The sequence below is a fragment of the Curcuma longa genome, chromosome 4, assembly GCF_044706935.1.
Source record: "Curcuma longa cultivar G26 ecotype Majalengka, Jawa Barat chromosome 4, ITB_CL_G26_1.1, whole genome shotgun sequence".
NCBI classification, from domain to species: Eukaryota; Viridiplantae; Streptophyta; class Magnoliopsida; order Zingiberales; family Zingiberaceae; genus Curcuma; species Curcuma longa.
Genome location: NC_133864.1, coordinates 18,286,158 through 18,299,813, shown reverse-complemented (window position 1 = coordinate 18,299,813; position 13,656 = coordinate 18,286,158). Strand labels below are relative to the sequence as shown.

The 13,656-nt window shown below is 40.6% G+C and overlaps 2 protein-coding genes and 1 pseudogene across 2 annotated transcripts; all 3 read right to left on the bottom strand.

The window, feature by feature from the left end:
* Positions 1-5,052: 5,052 nt before the first annotated feature.
* On the bottom strand, positions 5,053-6,040 carry LOC141827994 (glutathione S-transferase U15-like). The gene is made up of 2 exons (XM_074715342.1): positions 5,656-6,040; positions 5,053-5,581 (listed from the first exon to the last, which is right to left on the bottom strand). Exons 1-2 carry the CDS (start codon positions 6,025-6,027, stop codon positions 5,207-5,209), a joined length of 747 nt encoding a protein of 248 aa, XP_074571443.1. The 5' UTR covers positions 6,028-6,040; the 3' UTR covers positions 5,053-5,206.
* A 3,765-nt stretch (positions 6,041-9,805) lies between these two features.
* Positions 9,806-10,664, bottom strand: LOC141827725 (glutathione S-transferase U17-like; annotated as a pseudogene).
* A 628-nt stretch (positions 10,665-11,292) lies between these two features.
* Positions 11,293-13,485, bottom strand: LOC141827498 (cytochrome P450 704C1-like). The gene is made up of 6 exons (XM_074714763.1): positions 13,002-13,485; positions 12,713-12,928; positions 12,326-12,616; positions 11,907-12,239; positions 11,624-11,827; positions 11,293-11,523 (listed from the first exon to the last, which is right to left on the bottom strand). Exons 1-6 carry the CDS (start codon positions 13,305-13,307, stop codon positions 11,344-11,346), a joined length of 1,530 nt encoding a protein of 509 aa, XP_074570864.1. The 5' UTR covers positions 13,308-13,485; the 3' UTR covers positions 11,293-11,343.
* Positions 13,486-13,656: the final 171 nt, after the last annotated feature.

Sequence of the window (13,656 nt, the reverse complement as noted above, 5' to 3'; positions counted from 1 at the left end):
CTTTCTTTTTACTGCCTTTTGTCTCATTAGATGAGTATCTTCATCATCCAGGTCTATACTCACATTTTAGTTGGAAGAGGTGTTGCTTACTCCCGACTCTAAGGTCCTCGTCTTCTTTGTGGCCACAAAGTGATCAACAGACTGTGGAGTAAATATTGGACGGTCTTTAACAATTCTCCACACATGCTCAAGATTGAATGCAACGCCATTATTTTCAGATTGATATTTTTCATATATGCAAACCTTAATATATCTTCGTCACTGTGACCACTTCGATATGCACTGTAAACACTATTGTAATTTGCATTGAATCGATATACCTTCTTTTGGATTGTATTGTGCCAATGTGACCGTATAACATTTGCACTTCTGGTCTTTGAACCTGAGGGACGATTCTCATAGTAGCTTGCAACACGTCCCCAAAAAGCATCCGCCTTTTGATCATTACCGATTATTGGATCATCACTGATAGTGACAATGTTGGGTTGCAAGGGTGCAAACATAGTCCCACATCTAAAACACATGGGAAAGATCATGGGTTTAAAAGGATGAAAAGTATCTCCATTGGCATGAGGCCTTTTGGGGAGCCCAAGAACAAAGTCATGAGGGCTTAGGCCCAAAGTGGACAATATCATGCCATTATGGAGATGTGGACATTCTTTAGACTCAACAATTGATATCAAAGCGAGACCGCTCTTCATCGGACTAACCGCCGGATGAGCCATGATCCAGATCTAACCATGTGGTTTGAACCTTAAACAAAGGAAGTGGGTGATCCCGTGTCTGAATCAAGAGGACCAGACACCGGGCAGGAAGTCCTAGTAGGTCGGATGGACCGAGGGGCAGGAAACCCTGGTGGGTCGAGGATTTAGACCCCCCTCAAATAAAGCACCACAGGCCTCCCTCAAACGGAAAGCCTCCGCTTGATATCTGAATCCTCGACCCACCAGGGCTTCCTGCCCCTCGGTCCACCCGACCTACTAGGACTTCCTGCCCGGTGTCTGGTCCTCTTGATTCAGACATGGGATCACTCACTTCCTTTTGGGGAGAGCCCAAGAACAAAGCCATGAGGGTTTAGGCCCAAAGTGGACAATATCATACCATTGTGGAGATATTTTAATTTCATCGGTTCTAACAAGTGGTATCAGAGCGAGACCGCTTTTCACCGGATAAACCGCCGGATGAGCCATGATCCAGATCTAACCATGTGGTTTGAACCTTAAAAATAAAGGAAGTGGTGCTCCCGTGTCTAAATCAAGAGGACGAGACACCAAGTGAGAAGTCCTAGTAGGTCGGGTGGACCGAGGGGCAAAAAGTCCTAGTTGCGACTAGGTGAGAAGTCCTAGTAGGTCGGGTGGATCGAGGGGCAAAAAGTCCTGGTGGATCGAGGGGATTGTTGGGTTGTAAGGGTGCAAACATAGTCCCACATCTAAAGTACATGGAAAAGATCATGAGGTTAAAAGGATGGAAAGTATCTCCATTGGTATGAGGCCTTTTGGGGAGAGCCCAAGAACAAAGTCCTAGTTGCGACTAGGTGGGAAGTCCTAGTAGGTCGGGTGGACCGAAGGGCAAAAAGTCCTGGTGGATCAACGATTTAGACATCAAAAACGACGTTGAGGGGGGGGGGGTTTGTGGTCCTTTGTTTGAGGGGGAGATTGTTGGGTTGCAAGGGTGCAAACATAGTCACACATCTAAAACACATGGGAAAGATCATGGGTTTAAAAGGATGGAAAGTATCTCCATTGGCATGAGGCCTTTTGGGGAGAGCCCAAGAACAAAGTCATGAGCGCTTAGGCCCAAAGTGGACAATATCATGCCATTGTGGAGATGTGGACATTCTTTAAACTCAACAGACAAAACTTCTCGCTAAGACCTCATCTTCAACCTTTGTCCAACTTAAACGCTTTCTTGTACCCTCAGCATTTGAAACCACTTTTTCAAAATTGACCACCTCAATTGGGGATTCCCGATCGAAAAATTGAGTCTCCGAGACAAAAGTTAGTGTTGCAGGTTCATTCGACATCGGAGGAGTGAAAGACATACCAGTAATTGTGGGGTACCATATCTATGAACAAACGACGACATGAAATACGGATGGCTCATATTTTGTCAATATTCGGCTGGAAGCGGTTGATATGGACTTCGAGGAGCATAATTCGGATGATTCAAAGAATTTCCAAAACCTTGGAAATTTTGAAGATTTTGTGGAGGAAACGACATATTTGGAAATGAATATGAGTATTGATAATTTGGTGGAATTTGTAGATTTTGGGAAAATAAATATTCTTGTGGGCTGTTTGTAGAATTCAAGAAATTTGTAAAAAAAAAAAGCCCTATTATTTTCATCCATTTTGAATAGAAAATAAGATTGTAGGGACTTTAAAAAATAGATGAGGAGAATATTTAGAAAGTAGAATTGGAGAGTACAGTGAGTTAGAATAAAAAAATATGTACACATTGGTAGATATTTATAGACAAAATTTTAAACTAGCTGTTAAAAAATAATCGTTAAAAAACTAACCATTTTATTTAATTTTTAATTTTAAAATTTATATTTTTTTAATAAAAATTAAAACTAACCGTTAATGGCTGTTAAAACTAACCGTTTAATAAATATATTTAAATAATAAAATAATAAAATAATAAAAATAAAATAAAATAATAAAAAAATACATGCGGGGTGGGCCAGGCTGGCCCTCCCCATAGCACTTGAACGCGTTCAAGTGTTTTAACGCTCCACATTGGGGTCGGGCGTTATAACACCCTCGATGAACGCGCGTTGAATGCGGGTTGGGGGTGCTCTAATGAAATAAAGGAGGTATATGTCATTCAATCGACTAGGTTAAAATCATATGTACACAAAAATAAAGATGTGATATAATAAAATTCGATGTTCAAGTCAGATGACAACAAAAAATAGTAGATAGTAAAAACTGTATGAAAAGTAAGCATTCAATGTGAGTCTCATTTCTTTTGAACTATAATATTTCTTTTATAGTTGTTATTATGTAATAATATCTTTTATGATATTAATATTTTTCTTTTATGATAGTGTACATCATCATTACATTCTCATATAGTAATAATCATTTGAAACCTCTACTTATAATGATCATTATCAATAGTTTTCTTTTTGTCTTCGGAATTAAATTAAATATGCGCTTCTCTTATTATTTGACTCTGCGTCCGCCTCCTGAACACACTTTAGGTGTAGATATGTTTCCTAAGTATTTCATAGTTTTATTTTTGACTCCTGAACACCTTTAGATTTTGAATTCAATTCTTGAGCATCTTCTGACTTCGACTCCGCTTCTTGAGCACCTTATAATTCTGAACCTGATTTCTCGAACATTGCTTGACTCCGACTCCACTTCCGAGTGATATCTTACAAGGTCCCAACACCAAATCCAATCTCCTTCCTTACGGGCTTAATCCAATCGGTCCATCCCTAACAATTGCAGATTATTACGGAGTATCATGATGAAAATGAAATATAATATAAATAATAATTTACAATGAATCTCGCTTTGTAGTTGTTTTAGATTGCCTATTGAAAGTTTAGAAATGCAACAACACTCTCTTCTATAGCCCTAAAATATCGACGTCAAAATCTTTCACAAATCCTTCTTTTATAGCTTTCATGTTGGGGCTGATTTCCACTTGACAGTTGACCAAATGTTTCCATTAATCAATTGCGCCTACAGAATGTCTCTGTCCAGCTCAACTTTGAGCACAAGTGTCGATTGCTCATAACCATCAATTGACTGCTACCTAAATAGTCAAGTCTCGTAATCGAGTTCAAAATATTTTGTTCGTTGCAACAGTAACAATAGTTGACTACTGCACATCATCAATTGACTGATCGTAATCAATCGAGTTAATCAGATGAGTTTCAAACATTCTGTTTGTTGTAACAATATCATTTGTTAATTGTTTAAACCCAATAGTTGATTATTGTGCAACAACCCTCCTTAAATCCTCTCAAATCTCAAATTTAGGATTTAAAGATTCATCAATTGATTATTACCCCCTAGTAGCTGATTGCTACCTCTATTTCAACCTTACCAAGGTTGAAATCCTGCCTTGTCTAGTATTCGATTGACCTCAGCCTATCAGGATTTCCTAGCTTAACATCTGGTCAACCTTGAACTATTAGGATTTCATCATTGCCTGACATCTGATCAATATTGATATGTTAGAACTTCATCATTGCATAGTATTCAGTCAACTTTGATCTGTCAGGACTTCATCACTGTCAAACATCTGATCCTTCTTGATATATTTGGACTTTAATTATCATCTTGTGCCTAACATCTGACTATCTATATGATCTGTCAAGACTTTTCTTCTCTGCCTAATATCAGTCCTCCATAACCTATTAAGCTTTCTTATTGTCAAATATTCAGTACTCTTTGATTTGTTTGGACTTCTTTCATTGTCAAATATTCGCTCAATCTTAACTTACTTAGATTGCACATCTCATGCCAAGTGTCCGATCCTCCATACCTTATTTGAAATTTGTCTTTACCAACTTCCTGTTGAACTTTTAATTATTAAGTGTTTGGTCCTTCATGATCTACTTGAACTTCATCTCTTATGCTAACTCCCTATTTGATTTCCAAACATCAAATGTTTGATTAATCGTGATCCACTTAGATTTCTCTCTTATCATCTTTCTATTAGAATTTTGACCACTAAATATCCGATCAACTGTGATCCAGTTAGACTTTTCACTGTCAAATATCCAGTCAACATTAACCAACTTGACTTTTAGCTTAATCCATATACATTCAAATCAATCTTGGTCAATCTAATCTAAGAATGATTATACCAACAATCTTCCTCTGCAATAACTCCTATTTAAGTTTCGCTCTCCTTCTATTTATGTTTCGCTCTTATCAATAAATATATTGATCAAACATCAAAATCAATTCAAACCAACTCGAGCTTGTTCAACCAAACTTGATCAATCTTAACTAGAGGTCGATTGTATCAATACATATATGAAACGCGCTGATATATAACTACGATCGTAACTGAGTTCAAAAACAAGGTAGATATGAATTTTTCACTAGGTTTAGATTTGTTATTTTACTTCATAAATGTTTGAAGACCTCATGTATTTGATTTGTATCCCATTTATTTATTATTTATTATTTTCAGGAGAAATTTCGACTCTCAAACCCTAATTCACACTGTACGATTCTTATGCAGCAGGAGTAGCGCTCGTCCTCGCCTCGGCGGCTGCGTAAAACTTCTGATACTCATCGACGTCTGGCACCAGCCCCTTCACTGACTCCTCCGCTAGGAACCGCTCCGCCCATCCTGTCAACCGAGGAAGCTTCTCCGCATCCAAAAGCTTGACGCTTTTGGCCTTCTCCAGCGCCCTGATCCACCCCAGGCAACTCCCTAGAGCGATGTCCAGGTAGCCGACGGCGTCCCCTCCGAAGAAGCCCTTCCCTTTGCCGCACTCCGCAAAGGCCTCTTCCAGGAGCCCCAGCGCCTGCCAGATTTGCTCGGCCAACTCCGCCGCCTTCTCCGCCTCTGTCTCCCACCTCAAAGCCCTAACTGGAGCAGGCAACTGGTACAAATCGAAGAAATCGGATCAAATGTTTTGTTTTTAATTTGATGGATTGCGAAAACAGGTACCTTTACCTTGTCGTCGATGTAGGCGGCCCAGAACCGAGCGAGGGCGCGGTCGAAGGGGTCGGCGGGGAGGATGGAGGAGGATCCACCGCCATCGGACCACTCCTCGTCGATGTACTGGACGACAAAGGCAGACTCGCAGATAGATTTTCCGCGGTGGAGCAGCACGGGGACCTTCTTGTACACCGGGTTGGACTTCACCAGGATCTCGCTCTTCGGCTCCGCGATCCGCACCTCCATGAGCTCATACTCGACTCCCTTGAGGCGGAGGGCGATGAGGACTCTGATGACGAAGGGGCTAAGCGGGAGGCCCAAAACCTTCACGTCCTCCGCCGCAGCTCCGGCCATGGGAGTGCAAATTGATGCCGGTGCTGAGTACATCGCCGGCGCTATCTATAGGCGCGGGAGGCGAGAAGGCTTGACCAACGCACTAATTTTAAATAATTTTAGGGTAAGTGAGTGTGATAACGTAACTGCCCACGTCATTTTAAATCCACAGCGAAATACGTGACCTAGAGAAACTAAAAAAATTCTCTTCTTGAACGCCAAGAAACATTCATTTCGATATTATACATTATCTATATGATGCTAATGGATCCGGCTGGATTTAAAATTGGATTATATGAAACTTAAAATAGGAATAAATGAGCACCATTCAATCGACTAGGTTAAAATAATATTTAGATAACTTTGTTGAATATTTTTTTAAGTAGAAGTGTGATAAATTTTATACTCAATTTACTAAATATGGAATTAGTTGATTAAATTTTTATTAAATTTTGATTCATAAAAAATTTTATACCCTGATGACGAAGGAGCTCGTCGGGAGATCCAAAACCTTCACGTCCTCTGCCGCAGCTCCGGCCATCGGAGTGCACATTGATGCCGGTGGCTGAGTATATCGCCGGCGGTGGTTCTACTATTTTTAGGCGCGGGAGGCGAGAAGGTTTAACTAATGTTCTATGATCTGGTAAGGTTGTTTTTGGGTTACGTGGATATTTGTTAGAAGGAGGTGTGAAGGAAATCCAGTAAATCTAAGTATCGATTAATTATTGAAATTAAATGAAACTCCGGCCTCTCGGTCCTGGCACAGCTTCATGTGCCGACCTTGTGATTCGGTCTCGGCACATCTCCAGCTTCATGTGCCGATCTCATGACTCGGTCTCGGCACGTCTCCAGCATTATATGCCGACCTCGTGACTCGGTCTCAACATGTCTTCAGCTTCATGTGCCGGTCTCGTGACTCGGCGCCTCCAGCGTCATGTGCCAACCTCATGATGCAGTTTTAACATGCAAGAGCAGCTTTCGACATATGACGCTTATTTAAAGAAGCAGTCGTTCCGCTCAAATTGGAAAAAGAACAGAACCAATTCTTCCGCAATAATAGGAACTAATCAACAAACGAAATCCAAGGGAGAACCAGTCTATCCGAATATTTCTCCAGCGATATATTGCTAATATTTCGGAGATCAGCTACTATAGAAAGGTAGCTCATGCCTATAGGCAAAGGTACACACACATATTTATCCCAATTTCTTCAAGTCATAAGATTCCTTCCTTACGCCAAATTTTAACTTGAGCGTCAGAGTGGTTTGTCGGTACCCAACTTCGGCACCATTCTAACTCTCATTTGAAGTGCTTTTCAGGATCTCTCTTATCTCCGGAGGATTGTGCATGTCGGCTGAAGCCTTGATTTGAACCATCCACGGTGTATTGGTTGGAACATTCTATTTGTGTTGTTAATTTTGAATAATTTTATGGTAAGTGTGATTACGTGGCTGCTCACGTCACGTTAATCCATAATGAAATAAAGGAGGTATGTGCCATTCAATCGACTAGGTTAAAATCATATGTACACAAAAATAAAGATGTGATATAATAAAATTTGATGTTCAAGTCAGATGGCAACAGAAAATAGTAGATAGTAAAAAATGTATGAAAAGTAAGCATTCAATCTTAGTCTCATTTCTTTTGAACTATGATATTTCTTTTATAATTGTTATTATGCAATAATATCTTTTATGATATTAATATTTTTCTTTTATGATAGTGTAGATCATCATTACATTCTCATGTAGTAATAATCATTTGAAACCTCTACTTATAATAATCATTTGAAACCTCTACTTATAATGATCATTATTAATAGTTTTTTTTTACCTTCGGAATTAAATTAAATGTATACGCTTCTCTTATTATTTGACTCTGCGTCTGTCTCTTGAACACACTTTGGTCTAGATATGTTTCCTAAGTATTTCATAGTTTTGTTTTTGACTCTTGAACACCTTTAGATTTTGAATCAAATTCTTGAGCATCTTTTGACTTCGACTCCGCTTCTTGAGCACCTTATAATTCTGAACCTGATTTCTTGAACATTGCATGACTCCAACTCTACTTTCGAGTTATATCTTACAAGGTCTTAACACCAAACCTAATCTCCTTTCTTACGGACTTAACCCAACCGGTCTATCCCTAACAATCGCAGATTATTACGGAGTATCATGATGAAAATGAAATATAATATAAATAATAATTTACAATGAATCTCGCTTTGTAGTTGCTTTAGATTGCCTATTGAAAGTCTAGAAATGCAATAACACTCTCTTCTATAACCCTAAAAAATCAACGTCAAAATCTTTCACAAATTCTTCTTTTATAGCCTCCAAGTTAGAGCTGATTTTCGCCTGACAGTTGACTGAATGTACCCATCAGTCAATTGCGCCTACAGAATGTCTCTTTCTAGCTTAACTTTGAGCACAAGTGTCGATTGCTCATGACCATCAATTGACTGCTACCTAAATAGTCAAGTCTCACAGTCGAGTTCAAAATATTTTGTTCGTTGCAACAGTAACAACAATCGACTACTCCACATCATCAATTGACTGATCATAATCAATTGAGTTAATCAGATGAGTTTCAAACATTTTGTTTGTTGCAACAATATCATCTGTTAATTGTTTAAACCCAATAGTTGATCATTGTGCAACAACCCTCCTTAAATCCTCTCAAACCTCAAATTCAGGATTTAAAGGTTCATCAATTGATTATTACCCCCTAGTAGATGATTGATATCTCTATTTCAACCATATTAATGTTGAAATCTTGCCTTATCTAGTATTCGATTGACCTCAGCCTATCAGGATTTTCTAGCTTAACATCCAGTCAACATTGACCTATTAAGATTTCATCATTGCTTGACATCTGATCAATATTGATATGTTAATTAGAACTTCACCATTACATAGCATTCAATCAACTTTGATTTGTCAGGACTTCATCAGTGTCAAACATCTGATCCTTCTTGATTTATTTGGACTTTAGTTATCATCTCATACCTAACATCTGACTATCTATGATCTGTCATGACTTTTCTTCTCTGCCTAATATCAGTCCTCCATGACCTATTAAGCTTTCCTATTGTCAAATATTCAGTACTCCTTGATTTGTTTGGACTTATTTCATTGTCAAATATTCACGCAATCTTAACTCACTTAGATTGCACATCTCATGCTAAGTGTCCGATCCTCCATAACCTATTTAGAATTTGTCTTTACCAACTCTCTGTTGAACTTTTAATCATTAAGTGTTTGGTCCTTCATAATCCACTTAAACTTCACCTCTTATGCTAACTTTCTATTTGATTTCCAAACATCAAATGTTAGATTAATTGTGATCCACTTAGATTTCTCTCTTATTATCTTTCTATTCGAATTTTGACTACTAAATATCCGATCAACCGTGATCCAGTTGAACTTTTCACCATCAAATATTCAATCAACATTAACCAACTTGACTTTTCGCTTAATTCATATACATTCAAATCAATCTTGGTCAATCTAATCTAAGAACGATTACACCAACAATCTTCTTCTGTAATAACTCCTATTTTATGTTTCGCTCTCCTTCTATTTATGTTTCGCTCTCATCAATAAATATATTGATCAAACATCAAAATCAATTAGAACCAACTCAAGCTTGTTCAACCAAACTTGATTAATCTTAACTCGAGGTTGATTGTACATTAATACATATACAAGATATATAACTACGATCGTAACTGAGTTCAAAAACAAGGTAGATACGAATTTTTCACTAGGTTTAGATTTGTTATTTTACTTCATAAATGTTTGAAGACTTCATGTATTTGATGTGTATCCCATTTATTTATTATTTATTATTTTCAGGAGAAATTTCGACTCTCAAACCCTAATTCACACTGTACGATTCTTATGCAGCAGGAGTAGCGCTCGTCCTCGCCGCGGCGGCCGCGTAAAACTTCTGATACTTATCGGCGTCTGGCACCAGCCCCTTCACTGACTCCTCCGCCAGGAACCGCTCCGCCCATCCTGTCAGCCGAGGAAGCTTCTCCGCATCCAAAAGCTTGACGCTTTTGGCCTTCTCCAGCGCCCTGATCCACCCCAGGCAACTCCCCAGAGCGATGTCCAGGTAGCCGACGGCGTCCCCTCCGAAGAAGCCCTTCCCTTTGCCGCACTCCACAAAGGCCTCTTCCAGGAGCCCCAGCGCCTGCCGGATTTGCCCGGCCAACTCCGCCGCCTTCTCCGCCTCTGTCTCCCACCTCAAAGCCCTAACTGGAGCAGGCAACTGGTACAAATCGAAGAAATCGGATCAAATGTTTTGTTTTTAATTTGATGGATTGCGAAAACAGGGACCTTTACCTTGTCGTCGATGTAGGCGGCCCAGAACCGAGCGAGGGCGCGGTCGAAGGGGTCGGCGGGGAGGATGGAGGAGGATCCACCGCCGTCGGACCCCTCCTCGTCGATGTACTGGACGATGACGGCAGACTCGCAGATAGATTTTCCGCGGTGGAGCAGCACGGGGATCTTCTTGTACACCGGGTTGGACTTCACCAGGATCTCGCTCTTCGGCTCCGCGACACTGCACCTCCACGAGCTCATACTCGACTCTCTTGAGGCGGAGGGCGATGAGGACTCTGATGACGAAGGGGCTATGCGGGAGGCCCAAAACCTTCACGTCCTCCGCCGCAGCTCCGGCCATGGGAGTGCAATTGATGCCGGTGGCTGAGTACATCGCCGGCGCTATCTATTGGCGCAGGAGGCGAGAAGGTTTGACCAACGCATTAATTTTAAATAATTTGAGGGTAAGTGATGTGATGACGTAACTGCACACGTCATTTTAAATCCACAGCGAAATACGTGACCTAGAGAAAATAAAAAATTCTCTTCTTGAACGCCAAGGAACATTCATTTCGATATTATACATTATCTGTATGATGCTATAGGATCCGGCTGGATTTAAAATTGGATTAGATGAAACTTAAAATAGAAATAAAGGAGCACCATTCAATCACTAGGTTAAAATAATATTTAGATGACTTTGTTGAATATTTTTTAAGTAGAAGTGTGATAAATTTTGTACTCAATTTACTAAATATGGAATTAGTTGATTAAATTTTAATTAAATTTTGATTCATAAAAAATTAAAGGAAATAAACAGCCTAAAATAAATCCAATCATTTGAAATGGTGGTCCAAATTTAATTTTTCGATTTACTAGCATTAAGCTTTCATTTCAAGTATGTTTAATTATTTAAAATATTTATATTTTTAATTAGTTAGTGAATTTATATTATAAATTTATTCATAAATATTATTCAAGAATAATTTACCATTATCATAGAATCAAATTTCTTCTTTTAGAAGAGAAAGTTGAGAAAGTTTCATCTACGGCGCGCTTCGAGGAAGAGGCCTCCGTCGATCAGCAAAGTCATCGAGGCTTTGAAGCGCGCAACCTTCCCCTCTTCGCTGAGCTTGAACTCGAAGAATCTCAGCAGCACCGCTGCGAATATCTTCATTTGTCTGTAGGCAAACTCTTTCCCCAAGCACAGCCTTGGCCCAGCCTGAAAGCAAAGCAAACAACGTAACACAATTAGCAGCCTTAATCAAACTTGTGCGATTTTCGAACCGTAAAGCTGGACGGACACTCAGATCGTTTCTTACTTGGAAAGCTGTGAATTTGTATGGGCTTTCAGGTTGGAAGATGCCATCGTCGTTCAGCCACCTCTCCGGGCGAAAAGCTTCGGCATCGACACCCCACAAGTACTCCATCCTGCCCATTGGATATGGCTGGTAGAACACAACATCATCTTTTCTTACAGTGTAGCCTCCAGGCAGAGTGTCGTCCGAGAAGCAAACCTTACTGTCCTGCAAATTATTCGAAATATAATTCACTTCATAGAGATCTGCAGGGTTGGCAGGCTTTGAACTGACTGACACTTCTTACCACGGGGCCTGGAGGAAACAGCCTGAGTGTTTCGGTGAGTGCAGCATGAAGATACTGCATTTTGTTAAGTGAATCCTCGCTTATCGTCCCTGCAAACACATCGAAATCCGCCGCAGGCTCCGCGGCTTCAGTCACTTCCATGAGTTCTTTGTGAATCTTCTCCTGAACAGAAGGGTTCTTGCAAATCAAGTAGAAGAACCATGCAAGTGTGCCTGCTGTGCTATCTTTCCCAGCGAGCACAAAGTTCAGCATTATGTCCCTCAAGAACTGAAGGCTGATGCTTTGTGGATCCTTTTTTCGCTCGTCGATAAATCTCGACAGGATGTCTTCGTTCTGTTCTCCGGTTCAGATCAGACCGAATAAGAAACATTAGTCTTTTGGCAGAGGAGGAGATTGATGGTGTAAAAGAAGTTACTTACTTGTTCTTCATTTTCTGTCTCTGAAGTCTGTTCGATCCTGATACTGATCAATCTGTACACATACTCATCGACAGACTTAATTTTTTCTCTGAGTTTTGCTTCAGATCCAATGTTCAGATACCTCATAACCTTCCACAACGGGTTTACGTATCGCAGAATGAGCATCTCGTTGGCGGCATCGAACGATTTCGCAAACTCATTCCCGCCCTGATCAGAGCTGTCCGAGCAATTCAACTCTACCCCCAACCCAATTCTGAATATCGAGTCCATTGTCGACTTCATCAGCAAGTGCTGTCGTCGCAAAATTCACACTTTACGAATCCCCCACAAGGCTTTAATTTAGATGAATTCGACACCGAAACAACAACTTCATGTATATATACTTACCTGAACATCGAACTTGTCGTTACTTTTAGCAGAGGAGGAAACGACATGAGCAAGCTTAGATGCATTTTTTCTGAAGATTGCAGAGCTGAAGTCTCTCAGGGCCTTTGTGGAGAACGCATAACTGGCAAGCTTTCTCTGGCGACGCCAATTATCCCCGTCGACAGAGAAAATTCCATCGCCAAACAAATCTTTCAGGTTCTCATAGTGTAACCACCCCTGAAAAGAAAGTGAAAACAAAATCAAGTACCTCAACACCAAGTCCAACCATAGACTATTTGCTAGCTAGTACCTTGCCATAATTCTGGAAGTTGGTCTTGAGTAAGTACTCTACGACGATAGGATCGGCGGTGTAGATGTACTGGCAAAAGGGACTCAAGAACCTGAAGGTTTTGTGCTTGCGCGAGAGCTCCGTGTGGTAGTCGTAAATCCTTCGGATGTTGGCAATCTGATGCAGAATTGTCCCAACTGCAGGAGCATACTGCTTCTGCTTCTTCTCCTTGCTGCTGCTGCTGCTGCTTGATCCGCGAAGAAGCGCAAAGGCACACGCAGCCGAAAACACAAGGCCTAATGTCGCGATGACAGTGAGCAAGTCCATGCTTGCTCCAGGAGAAGTAGCTCGTGTTTGTGGTCAGTCACTTGGGAAGAAGAGGAGGAAGGTAGCTGGTGTTTGTGGTCGCTTGGGAAGGGGAAGAGGAGGAAGGAAGGATAGAAATAGTGAATTGGATGAGGAACAGTGGAGGCTGACTAAGCCTGTCCCGGCCAGGCCCCACACCATGATGCAACCTGTACGGAAACAGGCCCCGCTGAGTGCGACTCGGACCCGACTTTATCCGACACCTTTATTTACACCGGTGGATGCCACTTTGTGGTTGAGACCTACATCAGACATTGGAGCCATCAGCCATGAATATTGGCGATAAGAGGGCCCCATATTTTTGGTTCTA